At 32.3% G+C, this 26,203-nt stretch overlaps 2 protein-coding genes across 5 annotated transcripts in view; one reads left to right on the top strand and one right to left on the bottom strand.

Annotated features, from left to right (window-relative positions):
• Window positions 1-26,203, top strand: part of LOC124368993 (homologous-pairing protein 2 homolog) — a 59,215-nt gene that overhangs the window by 2,663 nt on the left and 30,349 nt on the right. The gene's annotated exons all lie outside the window — the stretch shown is intronic.
• On the bottom strand, window positions 2,059-25,528 carry LOC124368977 (glutamate--cysteine ligase regulatory subunit). 3 transcript variants are annotated; one of them, XM_046826568.1, is made up of 6 exons: window positions 25,112-25,528; window positions 9,757-9,949; window positions 6,912-7,114; window positions 5,711-5,825; window positions 4,974-5,100; window positions 2,059-3,006 (listed from the first exon to the last, which is right to left on the bottom strand). In XM_046826568.1, the coding sequence occupies exons 1-6, from the start codon at window positions 25,214-25,216 to the stop codon at window positions 2,943-2,945; spliced, it is 807 nt and encodes a 268-aa protein (XP_046682524.1). In that variant the 5' UTR covers window positions 25,217-25,528; the 3' UTR covers window positions 2,059-2,942. The 3 variants fall into 3 exon arrangements, 2 of the variants coding, with proteins under 2 accessions (XP_046682524.1, XP_046682533.1); XR_006923029.1 differs by having other exon boundaries at window positions 2,868-3,006; window positions 4,871-5,100; window positions 25,112-25,524; XM_046826577.1 differs by lacking the exon at window positions 4,974-5,100 and having other exon boundaries at window positions 25,112-25,527.

The raw sequence follows: 26,203 nt of genomic DNA, 5'->3' as shown, positions 1-26,203 counted from the left end.
GCTCAGTTTCAATTGGCACACAGTAATGTCTGCTTGCTGTTGGGACTGACATCCGATGAAAGCCAGTAGCTTGAAGTTATTTTGAATTTTTTTCAAAATCACTAGTGCATTTGTAAAGATTTATAGTGTCTAAAAATTACTAAGATTGGCAATGTATAAAAAATAAACATTCAAGCAATTGGCAATGCACATTATGTTAAGGTTGATTAAAGTTATTGTTTAGTGTTTACATTGAAATATAATGTTTAAAAATTATTAGAAACTATTAGAACAAGGATTTAATAAAATCAGTAAATACCTGTGTTAATTTTTGAGGCGGACAATATTCCTTACTATTCGTTTACCACTGTATTTGTAATATCTTCTGACATTTTTATCGTAAATTTAGCCTTTTACTTTCATTTTCAATTTTCCACACAATGACATAAATCGTTTTTGAAGAGATTGTGAAATCTGATCACAATCATAATGATATTTTAACTTTTCGGAGGTAACAAACAATATGTGGGCATTAGAAACACAGTTTTTTTCAGTAAAAGTCAAAACAGACAGATATTTTGTGGGATAAATGTGCAGTAAATAAGATTGCTTTTGAATAAGGTAATTTATATTGCAATCCCAAAGAGGTTCCAACGGTGGTGATACCATAAATGCACAAAGCAATAAAATCAATGGCAGAGTTTTTTTTTTCATTTTAATGAAGAACAAAAATATAACAATTAATAACAAATCCCTGAATGTAGAATGAACATTAAAAAAAATTAAATTCACCTCAACGAACTGGGCAAAGCCGGTCTTGTAGAAAAAGTTGAATCCGCAACCTTGGGAACGTGTTGGTATTCTTGAAAACTGATGTCAAATTCGTGCTTCTCGACCTGAAAAACCTCCCAGATACCGAATTTCATTCAAATCTGCTGAAGTGACTGAGGAACAAAGAATTACGCCTTTCCCCCCTTCTTCAATGATGCCATCTTTTTAAAACTAATAACAGGTTTCTTGATCTAAAATAACCCTCCCCCCACAAACCAAGTTTCGTACAAATGTGTTTGTAAATAGCTGAAAATCCCAACCATCATCTTGTAACGGTGATAAATAACTACTTCCGGTTTGCACCAAAATGTTTCTTTTTTATTCCCTCTCCCACAATGTGTCCTATAAAGGGGGGTTTCCATTAAAAAAAGTTGAGTTGGGGTATTTATAGTTTTTCCCATCAGTTATTTTATCTTAGTTAATGTATATTCGAGAACAATTCACGAACATTTTGATTTAGAGAGTGACTTGAATAAAAGACACACTTTTTTTAGTTATATGTGTATGCACTCAACGTATTGTATATATACAATATGTACAATTGTATATATACAATACGCTTATATGTATATATATGAGTTGGTTAAATAAATTGTATTGTAGTAAATTATGTATTTTTTTAGTTAGCTTGCGAAAAGAATAATTGATAAATTGCCATAAGGTCTTGCTTACAGAGGTATTTTTATGTATTTGTCTGTTCCCTAAAAAAAGAAGAGATAAGCAAATAAGTATGTATGTACATAAAACATATATTTTTTCAGATTAAAGTGTAAATATAAATATTTTTTTAGTTATTTACAAAGTTTTTGGGGAAATAAATTTGCAAATACAAATTTTTTTTAATTCACTTCTTCAAACATTTATGAAAAAGATTATGTATAATATGAGTATTTTTAAAGGTAATGGTAATTATACAAAAATATTCGGCTAGTAGGCCTAACATACAGCGCAATTGCCAAAGATTAAATTTAGCTTCAAGAGTTGAGAATGTAAAAAAAATGTAAACCCCTATTTCTTAATTTATCCACATTTTTGTCAATTATATCCTCCACTCTCAACTATTTTGAACAAATGAGATTGTACTACGAAAAAACTATCAGATATGAGTAATAGCAAATATCAAAGTGTGTTATGTAAAAATTTGGTTTCTCTTTGTAAGCCAAAATTATGCTCTGTAAAAATTTAGTGGTCTATTCCATCCTTAACAGTATTAGGGCACAAAGTTTATAAAGGTGATAACTATTGAAATACAAGGAATAAAATAATATAATTTTTAATAAAATAACAACATAACAAAATGTAAATATTTTAAACGATAATTTATACATATTTAATACTTAAATAAGTTATTAGATAATACTTTTATCAGTTGTAGCCCAAACAAATTGTTTCTTTCTTATACTTTTTATTTTGTTTTAAAGCAAATATCCTGGAATGTTCAAAATGTTTTATTAAGTATAAAAAAGCACAAAACTCTGCAACCAATAACTGATTACTTTCCATAAAAGTTACATTTTCTGTGTACATAAAGTTGCTAATTAAAATTAAGTAATTTTACATACTTATATTCTATAAATTAACATTAAGTAAAAAGGCCCTTTACATATTGTAGATCACATTATACTGATAATAAGAATTACTTTATTCTCAAAATGTTGCCTTAATTACAGAAAATGCAGCAGCAGAAAGATCTGATTAGAAAATAAATACAAACAAAAAACAAACAAGATTAATCAAACCAATATTAAGTATTCATCATGGCTACTGCTTTGACTAAAGATATATTTCATTAAAAAAAGAAGTTAGTACAAATTTTAAAATTTGTAACCTAATCATTAGGCGTACTAGACTAAGATGATACAAAAAATATTTCCTCTTAAAAAAATAACATTTCAAGTACATAATCTTAAAGTAATAAGTAGTTTTTAATATATGTTTAATGTTTCTCAACAAGAGATATTATAGCAAATATAGCAAACCTAGGAATATTGTGCTCTATTATTTGTTAGACACCCATAGGGAATATAGTGTAGGTTCTGCTTTAGCATTCATGAAGACTGATGCAGATAATGTAGCCCTTTGTTGCCAATACACCGCGGCACTTAACATGGATCTGGAATCTGACTGCCCAGTCAACCCGGGACAATTGGCTTTCTTGCTGAAGAATGGTCTGTAATGCTTGATTTGGCAGAAGCTCTGAAATAATGTGTCATACAGACAGATTATTGTTTTGTTACAAGATTTGTATATAAGGTAACTAAATTATAAATAAAATCTTTAATTCTCAACAAAGATCCCATTCCACTTGTATGTTCAACATGCCCCTGGGGACAATGTTATTATTATTAATAAACGCTTATATCATGAAATTTATTAAGAATTAACAAAAATGTTAGCATTACTTTTTTTATAAATATTGTCATTATTAAAATTAACATAATTTAAAATATCAACTGAACTTGTTATTACAAACAAATCGTAAATGAACTATTATTTTACAGTGTATTGTTTCTTTCTAATAACCAACATATTTACAGTTGTGATTTAGTATCTGAGAGGGATTTTGGTGGGAATTCACTGTTGAAAAATATGGATTTTTATACAGATAATCTAGGAATAAATATCTGCTTAACAGCAGGTTGTACATTCTTCCTAACAAATTATGTTTCTATAATGTTAAATACTAATTGTGACTACGTTTGTTGTTGCCATTTTGATGTTTTGATAGAATTTGATTATACATAGAAAGACAAATGCCAAGGACCACTATGATTAAAATTTATCAATTTATAGATTGAACATATCTATTAAATGTAACACATATGAATGAATTTTAGAATCAGTTTAAAAAAAAGTACTTTCCATTTTGATTGAGGAAGCTGCATTTCAATGCATATTAAATACAAACAGATACCAGTAAATTTAGTTCAACCTCTTTAAGTATATATTATTCATTTTTCCTATCTAATTTGATGTTTAAATACTGTGATACGAGGGTCACCCTGAAAGTTTTAAGACATATGAAGAATTTTTGTGTTAAACTTAGCAAATGTTAGGTGTGATAAGTAATCCCCTCTTACGTCAATGCTTTTGAAATTGGATTTTCCACTCATTGACAGCACCCACCACTAAATTTTGGAATGCAATCAAAATATTTATGAATGTTATAGTCAATTTCAAAGAAAATCGAAACTACACAATTATTTCTTTAGATTGGAGAATAACCAGAAATCACACATAGCGAAATCGGGTGAAAAGGGAGGTGTTCCATTGTTTTATGTGTTTCAGCCAAAAACTCTAAAGAGTAAAGTCCTGTACTCCTGAAGAGAATATTGTACATTACTTTCTTCATCAATCATTGTTTTATTGGCCATTGTGGGGGATGACTCGTCTTCAAACACCCACACATTTCTCCTCCAGTTGGAAAATTATAAAATGGTACATATGTCTCAACAATAGTGACAATGTTGGAAATAATTTGATGACCACCATTATTAAACAGTTGGTGGGTCTGTTGGTGATTCTCACTTGCTCAGCTTCATGTTCATCTATCAAATTATGAGGCAATATTTCATACTGTTGCGATCTAATCTCTAAGGAATCTACAATCATTAAATAAGTGCAATGTCTGTCCTAGCGAGTCATGGCGCGCACCTGATCAACATTTTCTTGAGTGATAACGGAATGTAGCTTTCATCTTGATTAGGCTAAGTGAGTTATAGCCCCTTAGAAATTCCAAGTATCACCTAAAAAACACTAGGATGGGAATGTGCTTTCAGAACCAAAGGGAATTATAAGATGTTCAACACACTCCTCTTGGGACAAACCGATTTTAAAGTCATAGTCCCCAATTATATCACTCACTCCATGACTTCATAAAATTAATTTTTCGAACAGATAACAACAGTACACTAATACTATCAGGTACCGATAGATGCTTCGAGAATCAGATAAGAATGATAAGATTATTGTGTCATGCACTGTCTGCCGGCATCTCAAAATGTTCAGAGTGACCCTTGTACTATGATCAGTCAAAATATGCTAAGTAAAATGTACTGACCTATTTCATTTCATTCATAAGTAATAGACTAAGACAGTAATTGTTTCCTAAGCTACAGTTGGCATAGTAATGAAGTTAAGACCGCTGAGCAGATAATATGTACCCCTTGGCAGCAATAACACCTCGACAACACAGCAAAGTCAAGTATCGAGTTATCCACTTGTAGGTGAAAGTGCTGGAATCATTGCTCAGACCAAAAGCTGCATGCAATTTTTTTGATGGCAAAAAGTCTGCAAGAAAAACAGTCAAGAGCATAAAAATGGTGCCAGCGAACTGATAAGGGTGACCGAGGGAAAGGTTGGAAGGAAATAAATGAACTGGAAAGAAGGAAAAAAATTGAGAAAACTACATGAAATATAAGATATAAACTTAAATAGAAATTAATAATGCAAATAATAAAAAGCTCTACATAAAAACCTAAAGCAGTAATAAATTATTGAAAGTTAGTAAATCCAACAATGCAGTCAGAAGAAAAAGCATATAAGAAGTTACCATGTAAATTACTTACAAAATTAATTACCTAAAATAAATTAAAAGATGTATTCAAAATCAATAATAAATAGGTCATAATTACTGTATATTGACCAATAACATAACTTGTTTGAGGACCAAACAAAACAATAAGTTTAACTTCTATCATGTAACTTTCTAATGTATCATATTACTGAGAACATTGGGGAAAAAATATGAAAATTCTGAGAAGAGAATATTATTCTGAGCTGAAAAACGTTTGGGATTACTACAATGTGGCATAATATAAATTACTAATCAAAGGGCCACTTGTTCAGAACATTGGTAGAGGTTGTATCTTGAGAGAGGAATATAAGTACTCAAAGTTACCAAGTGGGTCGTTGTGCGTAAGCAATTGAATGTCATTCTGTTTGCAGAATTCTTGCAGAGCCGGTGGCACCACACAGCAGCTGGCAAGGTTTATCTGTACAATACTCGGCTTTGTCTGGAACAGATTATAATTCACAAATAATTAACATAATTCTTTGTTGATAGCCCAGGCTCGTTTTATAACTATGTTTATAGCCTACCATCAAACCAGTGATTAAAGATTATTAACCTTATGAGGTGAATTAAATATAATTTGGTTTACAGACTTGGACCTGCTATCTTTAAAAATAAGAATAAACTAACAGCAAAACCGTGAGGACAACAACACTATAAAGTCAGTAAAACAATAGATGGAGTAAGTTACAAATAGTTCCCATTGTTCTGTAAGATAACAGCACAAGACAGAAGGAACTTTGAACGACTAAATTACTGGCAACAAAGAGATCGATAGAACATTTCATATATTACTCTAATATAGTACCCCTAGGCAAAAATACATTCAATAAACATAGACAACAATAATGTCAAAAATATTTCCACTAGAAGTTTTGTATAGTAGCAGCACAATGCAGAAAACAATGATAAAGCAACTGAAGGTGATCAGAGGAGATTGGATTATTCTCTCTCTATCAATGTGAACCCCCGGGAAAGAATTAACTTTTTTTCTTTAAGATATGAAAATCATGTAAAGAAAGCATTAGTTTGTAGTTGTCCATATAAGTTCAACAATAAAGAGCACAAATGCTATTTTCAAAAATTACATTAAACTCGTACAGGTACAGTTTAATACTTATGGGCACATAACAAATTATTCCTACAGCTTGAATGTTGGATTATTTTTTTTTATTTTGAGACCTTTTGTTGTATTTTTGACTCAGTAACATGATATGGTTGCACATATCATGGTAGACACTGAAAATTTTACCCATTGTGGACCACTGATGAAATACCTTGTTATGTACTAACTGGGCCTAGTCTGGGATGACGTGCTCAAGTTGTAAAAGCGATCTGAGTTTAATTTTACCTCCTAATAGTTGTAACATTGTTTTATAGTACACAATGTTTTTAACAGCGGTCTTTCTTTACTTTTCCCAAATATGTTTATTAATATTTTATGGACTGTAGTTATATGTAGTAGTTGAAGAATTATCTGAATTAATCTGTGCTATTTAATGCTACCAATTGTGTGTTCTATCCTCACCTTTGCCGAGTTATACAATGTGATGAACAAGTCAGTGTCAACATCACTAATCCCTATTCTGCTCAACTTGCCACTCTGTACATTAGCCTCCAGCACTTCCCATAGGTGTTGTATCTCGCTTAGCCGGTTATTAGCCTCATGTGAGGTGCCTGTGTATGCCATAACTACAGAGTCTATATTATCTGCCTCCAGCGATGCAAACACTGAAACATGTGTAAAAAAATAAAATTATGTTTAGTAGAATACTTAAGGTAGTTTTTTCTCTTGCCACCCTGAACAGGAATAAATTTATTTTGTTAGATCTTATATTGCTATCGAGTTATGCTAGTCTATCTTAAAATCAACACAGATCTTTTTGTACAATTAATTAGAAAGTGTTAAAATATCTCAAGATGAAATACCAACGTTTAAAAGAATTCTCAACAAATCAAATGCAGTAATTAGTTTAATGAATAAAATATTTGTGTATAGTTACTAAGCAAAACAATCCTTATATTAATTTTACTTGATAAACAGTTGAGATAAATACACAAACAAGAGAGGCTCCAAAATACTACCTTGTGGTACTCCATAATTATACAAAACATGGTCAAAACAATCAAAGTTACGAAATGGGTCTAATAGAACCTTTTATTAAACAGACTTGATTAAGAACAAATTTGTTTGCTTAAAAATATACAATCAATAATTGTTAAGTTGAAAATTAAGGTTAAAATTGGAACTTATTACATGAGCTGATATTTCCAATAAAAATATTATAATTTCTTTCCCAACTACAGCATTTTATATTTCTGGTCAAAATAATTTGAATTCCTTTAAGCATGAAATTTGATTTAATTCGTCTATTTTGCAGTTAACAAAACAAATCAAGCAGACAATATAAGACATGGCCACGTCATAGTGGAAACAACTGGTGTTCAGCAGCAATATAGCAACACCACCTCAAACGTTATAACTCAGATTTATATATTTTCTATGCACTTTCAGAATATCATCCACGTGAATGATATGATTGAATATTTTATCCACACGTTTAGGACTTAAAGTACTTATGGTATTTTGTTTCCCATACTATTTTAAAATACGAGGGTCATTTAGTAAGTAAGACAAATTGCTACTGCTAAAAAACAGTTTATTCAATCAGTACAAAACTTTGGTTACTTTTCAACATAGTCCTCAGCAACACTTACAACATTCGTTCCATCTTTCTTCTTATTTGTAAATTCCCTTGGCAAGAGCCCGTGCCGTTTTGTTCAAATGGCAGATATTATCTTGTGTTCCAACATGTCACTTAGTATTGGTTGTTGATTGTTCTTCAGCCTTCAGGTAAATCACAATAAATTAGCCAAAAATCACAGAATACTGTAAACATGACTTTACCGGCAGATGGCTGGGTCCTGAATATTTTGTGAGTGGGAGAAGTCGTATGCTTCCTCTCAAGGCTCCTGACATTTTGACTCTGGCTCAGAGTAGTGGCTCTATGTTTCATCACACATTACAATTCTTTTCATAAAAAGATTAATTTACTGGTCAATCCGAGATTCGAGAGAGGTCTAGTCCAAACTTCGAGTCGTTGCTCATCAGAAACTTTTGCACAGCCACTTTAAAACTGTTTTGCCCATTTTTAAACATTTGATCAGTTCAAACCATTATCTCTGTACACTTTTAACATTCTTTCGTGGAGTTTTTAAACTTTCTTACCTTCCATGACCAAAAATCTGATCACGGCACGTTGCTCTTCCTCAGTGCAATTCTTGAGCGGGCAGTATTTTTAACTGAGTAAATTTGAAGCAACGTTTACAAAACATGATTGAACAGCTGATAAGATATCATCACAAGGTTGCCACCTTTAAGTTCTGAAAGTTTCATATTGATTAATTCAGCAATAGTAATTTGTCTTGTTACTTATTGAATGACCCTCATACATATAACCTATAATACACTAATCTCTTTGTACTACAGAGGTTGGCATTGATTTATATTAAAATTGCCTAAAAAGGTAATATTAATTATAGAAAATTTTCACTTTCCTGGCAAATCATTTAAATACGTTTTACTGAACATATTATATGCACATTGTTGGATTTAACCAGTTAGAGTAATTGTTTCTTCCTCTGGAATAGTCACCAAATAATCTATTATAGATCTAATCAAGTATTGTGACCAGGCAGTTGTAACAACTGAAACTTGTGTGAAAAAAAATAATCCTGTGACTAGTTTTAGAAATTAACTACTATCCAAATTTAAATATGGAAATGAAGCATCGTAAAGAACTTTATCTTTAGATTCATTTTAATCCATTGGCATGCTCAATTTACGTATATACAGACATAATGATACACCCATGAAATATATTTTTTTGAGGTAACATATTTAAATTATATATGTAAGTAAAGTATGTCACATCAAAAGAATTTGTTAGAAACTGAATCATTTTCATTATTTAAAACTAATTGGATTTTTACTGCTATGCCAAACCCCAATTCTACAACACACAAACTACAAATATGACTCTAACAAATATGTGTTAGAAACAGTATCATTTTCATTATTTACAATTACTGAGACTAACAACAATATGTAGCCTTCACTGCTATGCAAACCCCCATTCTATACCACATCATCTACAGTTGTGAGTCTGTTCCCCATGATTATCAAAATAAAATCTGCTGTATACAAGAAAAGAAAAGTAATATTTTACATAGTTATAGATTAGGAAGAGTTCACAGTCTGTTCAGTGCTGCTTTCAACAGACAACAGTTCACAGACATAGTCAAAGTTTCATGGCAAGACTGTCTTGTCATAGCATATTTATACTTTACTGAAGTTTCACATGACTACTTACATTTATCAATGGCCTCTTGAAGTGCCTCTTTCTTATCACTTGTGATGAAAACCTTGGCACTCGTCCGAAGCTCACTTCGCTCTACACCAGAAACTTTGATAGTTTCATCATTGCTTCTAACTTCCAAACATGTTCCATTATTTTCTGCGGGTGGAGACCAACCTTTCAATGCTATTTTTAAACTTTCCACAAGCTGAAATCAACGTTATGTTTGTATTGAACAGTATTTTATCAAACATAGAAATAAAACAAATTTAAATTACTTAATATTTTCTTTTGTAGTAATTATTTCTAAAGTGGAAAAGTCAAATATTGCTCCATCAATTGTCATCAACTAAAGTGTTCTAAAACTATCTAAGTTCAATTTGTGTTATGAGGAATTATTTTTTACCCGCTTTAAACCGTAGTTATTGTTTCAAGGTAAAAATTCTGAATAGGAGTAAACAAATGTGAAAATTTTACAATTGCATATCAAATAAGAGTAATGGTGAACTTAATGGCTAGATTGACAAAATGTAATGTAAATGTAACGTCAGCCGTTATGCCAAATATGGATACATAAAATAATAATAATAATGCTGAAATCAGGGGAATTTGACCCAAAATAAAAGACATTTTTGTTAACTTAAACCTTCTAAGAATAAAAGTTCTCATTAGCCTGACACAATTGCTTATGGCCATCAGCATGGGGTAGCACAGGTGACACGTGAAAAACATTCCTCAAGGTAGTACCTATTACTAAAAAATGTAATTCTAAATAGTATGATCACTAATGCCACGGCCCATTACTACTATATAGGGGACACAACTTGAAAAATCAAACCATAACTTCCTACTATCTTACAAAAAAAGTAGTTCCACTTTTAATGTTCTAAAATTCTTTTTTTGTCATTTTCATACCCTAAAACTTTATATAGTTTCGTTCAGTAGGACAATAGCAATAGGTTATTAGTGCGAATCTCGTTTCCGGTGTGGATACAAATACATTTGAAAATAATGCATACAAATTAAACCAATCTTTCACCAAAAAAATAGTGTAAAAAACAAACATAAGTTTATTAAGCAAAATTAACATAACCATAACTTCGTATGTATGTATTATTGACTTACATACAATGTGGTAGTCTTCCAATTGCATAAAAATAGCTTTTCTCGATTTAAATATAACTCACAATTACACATTTAACTCATACTCTCACTCTGAAGAAACATGATGACCAATTAAAAATGAATAAAATAATTTCCTAATTTTTTAACTGCTCAAGTAATCCACAAACAAACACGTAAATATCTTTTTTTTAAATTGATGGTATTAACCCTTTTAGTGTTAATCGACAAAATTTTGTAGATTAAACATTTCCTCACATTATCACTTTTTATAATATACTCCAGCAATGCATCGATTTGATTTGTGCACAATTGAATCGGGAAGAAAAATGCAAATGAAAACAAAAGTTTTATTCCTCTTTATATTATTATGGTTGTGACATAGCATGCTGATTATTTCAAACGTAAAAGATAACGTGGTCTGTTTTTTGTGAATGCAATCTTGTCAGGGTTGTTTACTTTTACTTCTGTGCCGAACCGTGTATAATTGTAAGTTTTATTCATGTTTTAGTGTTGTAATGAAACAGCATATGATTGAATGTATCTTTTTACTGAAATCTATTTGAAAAATTATTCTCTGAGAAGGGTATTGGAAGAGCACTTAATTTCACATACTTTTAGTGTTTTTCATATACTAAACGTTATTTCCAGCACTTTTAATTATGAAGAAACAATTGTCTTGGTAAATAGATATTTTACACACAAAAATATATATTTACCGTGATTTCTTTGGTTATATGATCATTCTAGAATCATTGTTTGTCAAGTACATATGGTTATTTGAGTAATTGTGGAATAAAAATTTAGTTTTGGTCAGATTTCAGTAATGAGAAATGAATTTTTTTCTAAAATATTGATGATAAAATAGTTATTTATTGTAAGCTACACTTAAGTGTTGTATCAGCCTCAAGTGATTTGAGTAACTGGTGTAGCAGGTCATAAAGAGTGAATCTAGTGATGGGTCAGATATAGACAATATCTTAGTGAAATCATATTATACTGATATACCTGTTTGATTATATTATTATTCATTCTAATTAAGCAATGTTCAGACTGATGTAAATAAAGATTAGCTAATTTAGTAACACTGTGTTATTGTGGATTTGAATTTTTTTCTAAAAGGTGTAGTTTATCACATTTGTTTTTGTAAATTAGGTATTATTCCATATATTTAGAACTACTATATAATTTTCAAAAACTATATAACATTTCCCATCAAGTTATAAACATTAAATTTAGAAATTTTTAAGTAACATATACTTTCAAAAACCTCTTATATTATAAAAATGTTTTGTAAAATTTTCAAATTATGACAAAAGTAACTTTTTTATACTTTTCAAAAAATGAGTTAAAGAATTGCTTCTGCATGGTTTATTTCATTTTGAGTAAGAAAATATGCAATATAACATACATTCATATGTACTATTGTATTAGAAAAACTTGTATTACCAAACTCTTATGTATACATCTGATTTTCATAATTTACGTGTTTAACTGTTCTTTGTTTTATACCTTCACTAGCGGGCCCGGCGCGCTTTGCTGCGCATTTCAATAATTTTTTGCAAAAGTTGCCCGCGGCTTCGCACGCAATTTCCCGTTGAAAACAGTACACTATATTCACTTATTCTTTTTCTATCACATTCTAAACATTGCTGAGATAATTGATAGTCGTTCCATCGTGAGCCTCTTGGGCGTATTATGAAGGTATGTACCATATTCCTGCCTCTATCTAGCTGTTACCCACGGCTTCGCACGCAAATCTTAAGAACCGAAGTCCTTATATTACTTAGTAAATTTTTTTTTTACTATAATAAATTTTAGATTAAATTAGTTATATCTCCGATGCCACGATTGAGCTTGCTTTGTTGTCTCGATCGAGAGAATATGTACACACGGAGTTTTGAGAACCATACTTCTGTCAAAAAAAACAACTAAGGTTGATTTTATAACATTCTTTATATTTGTAGCCAACGTAAGATAGTAATTATGATATCTGCATTACTCTTCTCATCAAGCATGAGCATGGTTTATATTAAATAAATATTGCAGTTAAAGGTGAATTTTTACGTCAAATTTGAATTGTACTATCTGGATAGTAAAGTCTATGTTTAACAGTGATTGCAAAAACAGTTTAAACAAAATTTGTCGTTTCTCTTAAGCTTACTCTATGCTTTAAAACTATAAGTGTAATATATGTTTACAAAGAACAGCTGATTAAAAATTTGAAAAGAAGTTAACATATGTTTGCTGCAATGCATTTCTTATGGGTATTTCTGTAACCAGTGGGGCGGAATCCTGAATCGGGAAAGGGATGGGCATAGCTTATAAAACCATCTCCGTGGAAAAATACATATACGTACAAATTTTCATCATGATCGGTCCAATAGTTCACGATTCCATAAAGGACAAACATACAAACATACATTTTTATATATATAGATTATGGTTTCATGTGTATAAAGTTTATGCTTTTCTAAAACTAGATGAAATTTGCCACAAATTGGCTATCTCACATTTTCTTTTTTTCACAATATTTTATAGACATGAGCCTTCATAAATTTTAGATTATTGTTTGCAAAATTATTTATTTATATTTTTAATTAAAGCTCTTTTATGGCCTACTGTAAATGTAAATATTATTCTTTTTTAGTTCTGAAAAAAAAAAAATTAATATATTGCTCTTAACCACATAACAGTTTAACCCGAGTATTATACTCGTTTACATCATTTGTGCAGTTACGGACTAACCCGAGTTATCTTGGGCCCCAGTTTAATTGTTGATACAAAATGGATTAAACCGAATAGACTCGTGCATGACCTTGTAAATGTAGTTTACTGAATTGTCGCGAGACTGCAGCACCTCCCGGGTGTATTGCGTTTTGTTGATTGTCTGTCTACTGCGCAGCGCCACTGGCTCGCCTGCATCACTCTGTGACTGTGGTACGTGGCTGTGAACAACATAACCTGTTCGTGCGTCATTATAAGCGTATTTCATTTATTGTTCTCTTCTCTCGTAACAGTTTTAAAATGAACAGTGACGATGATCATGATTCTGAAAATGAACAGTTGGAAGAAAGTGGCAGTGAGAGTAGTGGTTCTGACACAGAAACAGAGAGTGACTCCGATTCAGATTCGTCTGTGGACTTGAACAATGCACGAGTGTGGACAGAAATAAGTACATCTAACTCTCCGGCAGCCCCTCCACGATTTCCTTTTACAGCTATACCAAGTATAAATGTTGGACCTTTCGATAAAGACAATGATGTGCTTGAATTCTTCGAAAACTATGTACCGAATGAACTCTGTCAGCTGATATGTAACGAAACCAACCGGTATGCAGCTGAATACGCTCAGACAAATCAAAGAGCCAAACCTTTTTCTGAGCTGTCGGTGAGTGAACTCAGAGTATTTTTAGCTCTAGTTGTGCTACAGGAGGTTTTGGTAAAACCTGAAATGGAACAATATTGGTCAAAAAATCCGTTGATAACAACTCCATTCTTTTTACAATCTATACCTTATCGTAGATTCAAGCAAATAAAACAATATCTGCATTTTACAAATAACAATGAATACAACCCAAGAACCCACCCAAACCCTAAGTTGAATAAAATTTGGCCGGTTTTGGAGAAACTTAGGGCAATATTCAAACATAGCGTTACACCTGAAAGAGATGTCACAGTTGATGAGAGTTTATTGTTGTTCAAAGGTCGTTTGTCCTGGAAACAGTTCATACCACTAAAGCGAGCTCGCTTTGGTATAAAGAGTTATATGCTATGTGAAGCAAAAAGTGGATATGTGTGTGACCTTTCAATTTACACTGGTAAGGGGCATGAGGGCTGCCATGCACAGGTACCAGGAGGTATGACAGCTGCTGACTTCAAAAAACTACCAAAATCTACACAAGTAGTTTTAACCTTGTGCAATGACTTGTTGGGGAAAGGTTACTGTTTGACAACAGATAACTTTTACACTTCGCCTCAACTAGCGGACATTCTTATTAGTAATAAGACTGATACCTACGGTACAATAAAACTGTCAATAAAAGATGTCCCTAAGCAAATGAAGAAAAAGGAGCTGAAGAAGAAAGAACTGAAAAAAGGAGATGTAGTATCTTACCAAAAAGGGAAATTAAATATCCTTGCTTGGCAAGACAAGAAGATTGTTGCCCTTCTTTCCACCATTCACTCAGCAAATATGGTGAATGTGGTGAAAAGGGGCGTTACAACCAAAAGGCCTAACGTTGTGGTAGCCTATAATGACACAATGGGTGGAGTGGATCGTGTAGACCAGCACATATCCACCTACGCTTCCACTAAGAAAAGAGGAAAAACGTATTATAAAAAAGTGTTTTTTCATCTTATTGACCTGTGTATGTGGAACGCGTATGTTCTTTACAAAAAGTGTGAGGGCCAGCTTAGCCCCCTTTTGTTCAGATTGGAAGTCATCAAAAGAACAATGGAAATCCACTTGAGTGAAGACATGAAGGCGAAACAGGGACGACCAAGCCACTCTCTCAACCCAGTAAGGCTGATTGAACGTCATTTCCCTGAATACATTCCAGCCACGGCAGGGAAGGACCACCCGACTCGTCAGTGTGTGATTTGCAGCAGAGTGCGGGACGCACGCGGTAAGAAGATCCGCAGGGAATCCAAATACCATTGCCCAGACTGCAACGTTGCCTTATGTGTAACTCCATGTTTTCGGGTATACCATACCGTCGTTGACATATAACTTTTTCATTGCTACCTGTTATAGACTAAGTTTTGACCTTTTCATGTTTGTGAAGTAGCCATGTCAATGATTTCATTTTTCTGCGTTTTCTCAATATATAATCCATTGCTTACCTAAATTTGTTTTTTTCTCCCCATATTGTTTTCACAAAAATAATTTATCAATTATGTATAATAGTATAAATGTTTAGTATATACATAATATAGCATACGAAATATAAATTTACTTTATATTTATAAGTGTGTTAGAATTGCTTTATTTATGTGCAAGCTTTTACATTTACAGATATTGTTTTAATATATATATATATATATATATATATATATTCAATCTATGTATACTCAAATAATGTAGTATGTAAAAGTAAAAGCTTACGAGTTGAAAGTAATTTATAGTAAAATATATTGATGTATATGAAATTATATATATATATATATATATATATATATATATTCTAATATATAATTTAAACTTGGCTTTAATAATATATATTATTGATTGCTATCACAAGAATCGAGTACCCAATTATATGAGCTAAAATTACTTATGTATATACGTTTACTACCATTGCCGAGATATCTCGGGTTAATCCTTATAGGGGTTTTAAAAAATCCAAAAACACATGTTAGACGTAAAAAAAAAAATTCTTTTTATAAACAAAGTGGTTAGGCATAAAGTAATGTACTTATTTCATCAATAAAAAAAAAAAAAACATGACCAAAATGGAACGTTTTTCGCAAAATAACGAGACCGTCAAGTGGTTAATTGTTATTTTTATAATTTTAAACAAATCTTGTGTGAAACTCTAAAATAGCCTGACACCAAAGGATGAAATAACCGCCAATTGTTGGGTTAAAGCAATGTGAGTAATGGGCACCATTGTAATCTAGGAGGCAGTGAAGGCTATTGCAGGGACCGCTTGTTGATGCTATACTGAGATGATCTCATCACTGAACACTCAGAGATAACGCTGAAAATCATAGATAACAATAACCTCAGTAAGCAAATATAACCACAAATTAATATTTCCATTTAAACTATTAAAAAAAGTAATTTTGATTTACACCCCCTAAAAGCGTATATGTTTGTTTATATATTTGTTTAGGAGACCGAACAGAATAGGTTTACGTCATTTTGAAACGTTGAAATTTTAATTGATTACTCTGGTTGTTGTAACCTCACCTAAATAAGTATATTATTCAGAACAATTTTGTTGTAATACTTGTACAATATTGTTACTAATGAAAAATCCAATGTAGTCGTATTAAAATAATAATACTATACAATAAAATATCCATTCGTAATATGCAAGATTTTCTCTTAAAGGAGAAAAGACAATAATTGTAGATAGCTATAATTAGAATATTTTTGTATTCGATAGTTTAGAAGATTATAGGTATGGTTGTTACAGAGTAGATATTAAAAAAAAATTATGTATAGTATGAAAAATAACTGTGATGGAAAGGTGAGTGGAGGATTGTGAGTGCCAAAGATTCTGCATGGGTTGTTTCTAGGACTGCCAATTGATTACATAAAACTACATATATTTTCTCAGTAATTGTTTACATTAGCCAATTTACACCATTTGGAAAAATGTACAACTTAAAATAAAAAATAAACGTATAGAAGAGTAATACAATTAATATAAAAGAGAGGAAATCTTATAATAAATAGATATCAAAATTAAGTCACAAATGCTCCTGCCCATCAGTACAGGCTTTTCTAGCAAAAGAAGAAAAACATCCTGGTGATAGTTGCTAAATTCAAGCTCAGATCACGGGACCCTACCCTAAGTTTCTCCTACGTGATCTTATGGTAGAAAGTGGCCTATCTAGGGGCCAACCGGCCAACACAAGAAATAAAATAATAAAATTTCAAACATAATTAAAATAAAATAAAAATAAAACCGAAGATAAGAAAGAAACAAACTTAGCTGAATAAGATAATAAACTAATACAAATAATGGCCAACTTAAAGAATATTTAATGAAGAGAAAAATATAACTAGGCGGCTGCTGAAAACGTTATGAAGCCAGTTCACATGAACTTCAGAGCACTCATTAATGTAGTCACCTCCCAAGGAAGGCTCTCTACAATGATAGAAAGACATAAGGCAACATTTTTGTTTGCTCATGGTCGTAGAGTTTTCCTCAAACCACTGATTAACTGCCAATCTTCTGCTGAAGATAACTGCAGTCCCAAGTATGTGAGATCTCATTGAAAAGCTTAATATCAGAAAACAGCAGCCTTAAAGTACACCTGAGTTGACATTAAAAGCTAAAGAAGTTGATGCGACAAATTTGACCAGCAGTTGTCGGTTGGAAAAATAACTTAAACCAAAGAGACCCAAGGATCCCATAAGATTGAAGTTTGGCTATGATGTGAGTATGGCTGACACTGTCAAAGGCTTTAAAGAAATCCAAATAAACACTGCCAACCTGCTTTTTTTCTATAAAAAGTAGATTTAATGTAGTCCTGGTAAACTAACAGGTTAGTAGATGATAATTGTCCAGTACAAAAACCATGTTGGTTACAGAATATTCTTAATGTAAAAGCAGACATTGTCCAAGACGAGGGATTCAAACATATTAAATAACAATTGCTAATAATTAATTCAAGTGTTAAAACCATTGGTGTGGTATTGAGTAATGGAAGCAAGTACAAATATAATAAACATGCTTATTAGTTTCAAAAGCTATCAGACATTAAAGTTTATCCCTCATAATACTAAGTATGTTTTACACTCCTTTTATTTTGTTCGACAGGTATTTAGGTTTGTATTGATCAGTAGCCTAGTTTAGGTAATCAGAAATATGAGCAGTGTGAAACTGGCCATAGATTCCATCCATAAAAAGAACTAATCCGCTGACTTGAATCCTAACCTGGTTCATTGAACTACTCCTGACCTAGTTCCTGAACTACAACTAACCTAGTTTCCTGAAACCAGTTCAATCACTTCAGGATTAAATTATATTAATTAAAATTAAATTTTATAATTTAAAAAAAAGAACAAATACAAAAATATCTATAGATTATACTTAATACATTACTTTGAATACATGGTCTACTGTATTATATTACTAACCCTCATTTTAGACCTCTTCTATTTTTGGACAAATACCAATCTATGGACGGCCATATCTCAAAAACACTTACGAGCCAATTTTGATAAAACTTTCTGTACACATTCACTACATGGTCTAGTATACTGAAATACAAGCCTCATTCTTTAGGCCACGCCTATTTCCGGAGCTACCATCGATTTTACAGACAACGTGCTGACAAAAACCAATCTATGGACAGGCCATATCTCAAAAACGTACGAGCCAATTTTGATACAACTTTCTGTACACATTCACTACATGGTCTAGTATACTAAAAATACAAAGCCTCATTCTTAGGCCACGCCTATTTCCGGAGCCACATCGATTTTACAGGCCAAGTGCTGACAAAAACCAATCTATGGACAGCCATATCTCAAAAACGTACGAGCCAATTTTGATAAAACTTTCTGTACACACTCACTACATGGTCTAGTATACTAAAAATACAAGCCTCATTCTTAGGCCACGCCTATTTCCGGAGCTACATCGATTTTACAGGCCAAGTGCTGACAAAAACCAATCTATGGACGGCCATATCTCAAAAATGTACGAGCCAATTTTGATAAAAACTTTCTGTACACATTCAATACATGGTCTAGTATACTAAAATACAAGCCTCATTCTTAGGCCACGCCTATTTCCGGAGCCACATCGATTTTACAGGCCAAGTGCTGACAAAAACCAATCTATGGACGGCCATATCTCAAAAATGTACGAGCCAAATTTGATAAAACTTTCTGTACACATTCACTACATGGTCTAGTATACTAAAATATAAGCCTCATTCTTAGGCCATCGCCTATTTCCGGAGCTACATCGATTTTACAGGCCAAGTGCTGACAAAAACCAATCTATGGACGGCCATATCTCAAAAATGTACGAGCCAATTTTGATAAAACTTTCTGTACACATTCACTACATGGTCTAGTAATACTAAAATATAAGCCTCATTCTTAGCCCACGCCCTATTTCCGGAGCCACATCGATTTTACAGGCCAAGTGCTGACAAAAACCAATCCTATGGACGGCCATATCTCAAAAATGTACGAGCCAAATTTGATAAAACTTTCTGTACACATTCACTACATTGGTCCTAGTATACTAAAATATAAGCCTCATTCTTAGGCCACACGCCTATTTCCGGAGCTACATCGATTTTACAGGCAAGTGCTGACAAAAAACCAATCTTATGGACGGCCATATCTCAAAAATGTACGAGCGAGCCAATTTTGATAAAACTTTCTGTTACACATTCACTACATGGTCTAGTATACTAAAATATAAAGCCTCATTCTTAGGCCAACGCCTATTTCCGGAGCTACAATCGATTTTACAGGCCAAGTGCTGACAAAAAACCAATCTATGGACGGCCATATCTCAAAAATGTACGAGCCAATTTTGATAAAACTTTCTGTTACACATTCACTACATGGTCTAGTATACTAAAATAATAAGCCTCATTCTTAGGCCACGCCTATTTCCGGAGCTACATCGATTTTACAGGCCAAGTGCTGACAAAAACCCAATCTATGGAAGGCCATATCTCATAAATGTACGAGCCAATTTTTTTGATAAAACTTTCTGTACACATTCACTACATGGTCCAAGTATACCTACAATATATAAGTCCTCATTCTTAGGCCACGCCTATTTCCGGAGCCACATCGATTTTACGGGCCAAGTGCTGACAAAAAACCAATCTATGGACGGCCATATCTCAAAAATGTACGAGCCAATTTTGATAAAACTTTCTGTACACATTTACTACATGGTCCTAGAATACTAAAATACAAGCCATCATTCTTAGGCCACGCCTATTTCCGGAGCCACAATAACTTTATAGGCCCAAATGCTGACAAAAACCAATATATCTAGGTTATGTGCTAAAAAAATGTAATCTATTAAAATCAACTCACCTGGAAAATCGTAGAGCATATTTAGGTTAATCCTCGCATACATACATATTGTAGCCACTTTATACATTCTTACATTCATACTTTACATTCATTTGAAGTAACTGTAAGATAAACTTACTTTTAGGTAAACACTTTTTAACACTAACTTTAACACACTAACTTTTTACTTTTACTTTATAACACACTACTTTTACACTTTTTTAAAACACTACACACTAAACAACTAATAACAACTATTCCATACGGTTTCTTCTGCAGTTTTCATTATAATATATTGAATGTGCAGAATAAATTGCATTTAACCTACGCCAGGGACGGTTCACTGCTAAATGCCGGAGCTACCGAACCACTGTCCACTAACGGTGAGACGGTATTTCAGTAATCAGTACTTTGTAACGGTTTTACTTTTCTACAGTATCTGTAACGTTTACTGAGAACTAAAAATACAGACAACAGGTAGGCTACTTTGTATCTAGTACTCTGTTACAAGGTACAAATATTTTCTCGTTTCGGTTTACTTTACTAGTCCTGAAGTATAAAATAGAATTTATTTTTGAAAATATTACAATAACACATTATATGCATTGGTATAACACAATGTACAAACCTAATGAGCAAACTTAAATAAAAAATGTAACATTCTTGTAAATAAAATTAAAACAAAAACACACGTAAATTAAAAGAAATATTTTCAAAAATAACTAAGGCCTCTAGAGGCCAAGTGCCTGTGGAGAGGTTCCTTTTATTACAAAAATATTTTTTAGCTCAAAGAAAATTTCAATAAAACTTTAATTTTTTTAAGCTCCTAAAAAAAATTGATTAAAAGTGTGCTGCTGCAGTTACAAAGCAAATGAAAATCCACTTAAATAAATTCAAACTAAAATTTACTGTTACTTTCTTTAATTAACTAGGAATCTATGCAGAGAAAGAAATCTAATTTATCAAAACCCAATAACCACTTCTTTTAAATGTTTTTGAAAATAACTTTATATTCTCACAACTAATAATTGAAGAAATTATACTAAACATTTTTAGGTCCCAAAAAAACAATAACTAATTTGAAAAAAATGCTAAGTTAGGCTTTGGAACTGGTATTGGTTCTTGCTTTCTTAATTTGTTTTTGTAATTATTTTTTAATTCTGGTAAATTGCCACTTATGACATAAAATAATTTTTAAAAAACTTTATAAACAAACATATATTTAAGGGGGAAAATATTTAAATCAACAAAAAGAGGAAAAGAGATTTCTCCATTACTTCGTTTTCGTTTAATCAACCTTATGAATTTCTTTTGTTGAGTTAGAAGTGGCTTTAGATTTGTTTCATAGGCTCCACCCCAACAAAATATTCCCATTTATTCCCATATCATCCCAATTATTTTTCACATACGATAAAGCTGTATCGTCTGCAAAAGATGTAATATTTCCATTTAAATTTGAATCACAAAGATCATTTATGTAGATTATAAAAAGTACTGGGCCTAAAACTGACCCTTGAGGTACGCCACATTGTATAAACCCGAAGTCACTAAAAAGAATTATTAATTTTGACACATTGTTTTCTCTTTGTTAAATAGCTAACAAACCAATAATAAATATTCCCCCCCGAATACCACATCCGTATAACTTTTGTAAAAGAATTGTGTGATCTACAGTATCAAACGCTTTTTTTTAATATCTAAAAATAAACCACTAACTTTCTGCCCTGAATTTATTCCTGTATACACATTATCTATGAAGCTTTTTAATGCTGCTTCAGTATTTAAAAACCTTTCCTAAAACCAAATTGATTGTTGCTGAAAAAATTAGTTTTTTCTAGAAATTTAATAGCTTTTTCTTCATTAACTTTTCAAACACTTTAGCAAAGGTAGAATGTAAAGAGATTGGTCTGTAGTTATTACAGTCGGTAATTAGGCCACTCTTATGTAAAGGAATCACTACAAGCTGTTTACAGAAGTACTCATAAACTGTGTTTAATTAAATAAACAGTGTTTATTAGGGAATATACTACTCAGTTATTTTCAGCGTTAAAAATACTGATTTAAAAGTCTTCTAGTATTTTCAGCGTTAAAAATACTGATTTAAAGTCTTCTAGTATTTAAAAACGTTACAAATATGAAATTACTGATTTAGAGTTCTAGTATTTAAAACGTGAACAGTAAGGAAATAATGCTGGTTTCAAGTATCCAGTGTTTGTACTCAGTATCGCCGAGTAACTTGATTTGTTATGTAATACATCAAATGATAAATTCAAGAATATTGTCATAGCCGGAGATGTTAACAATCAATGTTTTGAACAAAGACAGTACATATAGGAATTGTTTTAGTATTTTAAATTCTTATAACTTAGTTTATAAAGTAAATTTTCCTACTAGAGTTACCTCCGAGTCAGAAACCAGCATAGATAACTTCCTTACTAATATTACAACTGAGAAATTAAAAAACATCTGGCCTTATAACATGTATATCATTATGGCATTTGGCCTATAAAGTTTATTGTGGCTCCGGAAATAGGCGTGAGGCCTAAGAATGAGGCTTGTATTTTAGTATAGTAGACCATGTAGTGAATGTTACAGAAAGTTTTATCAAAAATTGGCTCGTACATTTTTGAGATATGGCCGTCCATAGATTGGTTTTTGTCAGCATTAGCCTGTAAAATCGATGTGGCTCCGGAAATAGGCGTGGCCTAAGAATGAGGCTTATATTTTAGTATACTAGACCATGTAGTGAATGTGTACAGAAAGTTTTATCAAAATTGGCTTCGTACGTTTTTGAGATATGGCTGTCCATAGATTGGTTTTTTGTCAGCACTTGGCCTGTAAAATCGACGTGGCTCCGGAAATAGGCGTGGCCTAAGAATGAGGCTTATATTTTAGTATACTAGACCATGTAGTGAATGTGTACAGAAAGTTTTATCAAAATTGGCTCGTACATTTTTGAGATATGGCCGTCCATAGATTGGTTTTTGTCAGCACTTAGCCTGTAAAATCGATGTGGCTCCGGAAATAGGCGTGGCCTAATAATGAGGCTTATATTTTTTAGTATACTAGACCATGTAGTGAATGTGTACAGAAAGTTTTATCAAAATTGGCTCGTACGTTTTTGAGATATGGCTGTCCATAGATTGGGTTTTTGTCAGCACTTGGCCTGTAAAATCGACGTGGCTCCGGAAATAGGCGTGGCCTAAGAATGAGGCTTATATTTTAGTATACTAGACCATGTAGTGAATGTGTACAGAAAGTTTTATCAAAATTGGCTCGTACATTTTGAGATATGGCCGTCCATAGATTGGTTTTTGTCAGCACTTAGCCTGTAAAAACGATGTGGCTCCGGAAATAGGCGTGGCCTAAGAATGAGGCTTATATTTTAGTATACTAGACCATGTAGTGAATGTGTTACAGAAAGTTTTATCAAAATTGGCTCGTACATTTTTGAGATATGGCCGTCCCATAGATTGGTTTTTGTCAGCACTTGGCCCGTAAAATCGATGTGGCTCCGGAAATAGGCCGTGGCCTAAGAATGAGGCTTATATTTTAGTATACTAGACCATGTAGTGAATGTTGTACAGAAAGTTTTATCAAAATTGGCTCGTACGTTTTTGAGATATGGCCGTCCATAGATTGGTTTTTGTCAGCACTTGGCCTGTAAAATCGATTCTGTGGCTCCGGAAATAGCGTGGCCTAAGAATGAGTGCTTATATTTTAGTATACTAGACCAGGTAGTGAATGTGTTACAGAAAAGTTTTATCAAAATTGGCTCGTACATTTTTGAGATATGGCCGCCATAGATTGGTTTTTTGTCAGCACTTGGCCTGTAAAATCGATGTGGCTTCCGGAAATAGGCGTGTGCCTAAGAATGAGGCTTGTATTTTAGTATACTAGACCATGTAGTGAATGTGTACAGAAAGTTTTATCAAAATTGGCTCGTTACGTTTTTGAGATAGGCCGTCCATAGATTGGTTTTTGTCAGCACTTTGGCCTGTAAAATCGATGTAGCTCCGGAAATAGGCGTGGGCCTAAGAATGAGGCTTGTTTTTTAGTATAGTAGACCATGTAGTGAGTGTGTGTAGAAAGTTTTATCAAAATTGGTTTGTAACGTTTTTTAAGGTATGGGCCCTTTTATAGGGTTTCTCAAAACTTGCCTTTTAATTTGAGTATAGTCCTTGAAAATTGCGGCTATAAAAGGGGATTTATATCATAAAAGTACTGTTTGTTCATTTAAAATCTTTATTTGTAGTACTTATCATCACGTATATTAAATTAAATATATATTTTGTATGGTTTGAGTTGATGAACTAGGTTAGGATTCATTTAGGAACTAGTTCCCGGTACTCGTTCTTTTTATGGATGGAATCTATGGCCAGTTTCACGTCGGTGAAATATGATTATCATGGTGGCAGGCTGCTTATTAGTTGGATAAAATGTATTTCAACATAGGACATTGCATCTCTTACCAGGATCAGTAGTGAACATGTTCTAAAATATGAAATTGAAAACTAACCTCTTCTGACGAATTCTGCCCAGCATTTTTCTTAACTTCATTTAAATTCAGTATATTTCCAGTATGAACACAAATTTTATTAATATTCTCTGGAATGTTTACCATTGTAGATCTTGATCTTCAAAATTTAGTTGAAGCCTAGTAAAATTATATTTTATATACGAGTGGCAACACAACATAAAATAAAACTGAAATTACTATTAGAAATTTGTTAGTGAACACAGAACATTCAACAGAGCTGGTACTGTCAAACCAAATTTCGACTAAATGACGCTGCAAAACGAAATGAATTTATTAGAGATAATCTGTTTACGATCTGCTGGTTGTTTGATAATTGCACTGTATGACGTAATCGTAGTCAGAGGGCGGTTATCTGGTGTCGTGCGCAAAAATATAGAACAACTCGTTGTTTGTGATTACAGTGTTCAATTCAGCTGATTTTTATTCATGGTATTCTTATTGATACCATGTACTACCAACCAAAGCAATGCCTTTGTTTTGGAAGGTTATGTTACATCCTAGAGAATCTATATTAGGGGCCACAAAAGAGTAATAGCTAGTCGAAGAGTAGCATATAGTTGCCAAATCGAACGGCTAGTGACCTATTGTCCAGAGAAAATGAAACGATTGATTTGGACACAACCTATCATAATCAGTGCTCTCTAAGTTCAAGCAGTGTTTTGACTGCACGTAGAGATCAGTATGTTGCAATCCTTATATTTTGATCATGCTCCAACTTAAGAACAGAATAATGAACTTAAGATATTTATAAATTTATTGAAGCATATTATACTAACGAGTATCGTCTGTTTTCTGGTTTGTACAGCGTTAAACATTACTAACTCATTTCAAATCTTGAGATATTTTAATAGTCCTAGCTATCTTCCATGCGGTGTGAACTGTGAACCGGATAGTTATAACAAGGGCCATGTATGTCTGAGACCTTAGATGCCACAGTAAAGTTTAGGGAAGGTTGATTGACGATTTTGTTAGTTACATATTTTTTAAGCTTTTATATCATAACACAACATAAAGCTCTCATTAAAACCGCTAGTAGTATAAATAATTCACTTATAATTAGTAAGATATATG

The sequence above is a fragment of the Homalodisca vitripennis genome, chromosome 1, assembly GCF_021130785.1.
Source record: "Homalodisca vitripennis isolate AUS2020 chromosome 1, UT_GWSS_2.1, whole genome shotgun sequence".
Taxonomy (NCBI): Eukaryota; Metazoa; Arthropoda; class Insecta; order Hemiptera; family Cicadellidae; genus Homalodisca; species Homalodisca vitripennis.
The sequence above is the reverse complement of the archived record's forward strand: the minus strand, read 5'-3'. Positions and strand labels throughout refer to the sequence as shown.

What these genes read in the sequence shown, in the direction of transcription:
- LOC124368977 (XM_046826568.1), bottom strand. Translation starts at nt 25,216, where the DNA reads ATGGTAAACATTCCAGAGAATATTAATAAAATTTGTGTTCATACTGGA. An exon ending in TCAAGAGGCCATTGATAAAT is followed by an intron (nt 7,115 to 9,756) that starts GTAAGTAGTCAT and finishes CACATGTTTCAG; the next exon opens with TGTTTGCATCGCTGGAGGCA. An exon ending in TACGCACAACGACCCACTTG is followed by an intron (nt 5,101 to 5,710) that starts GTAACTTTGAGT and finishes TTTTTCTTGCAG; the next exon opens with ACTTTTTGCCATCAAAAAAA.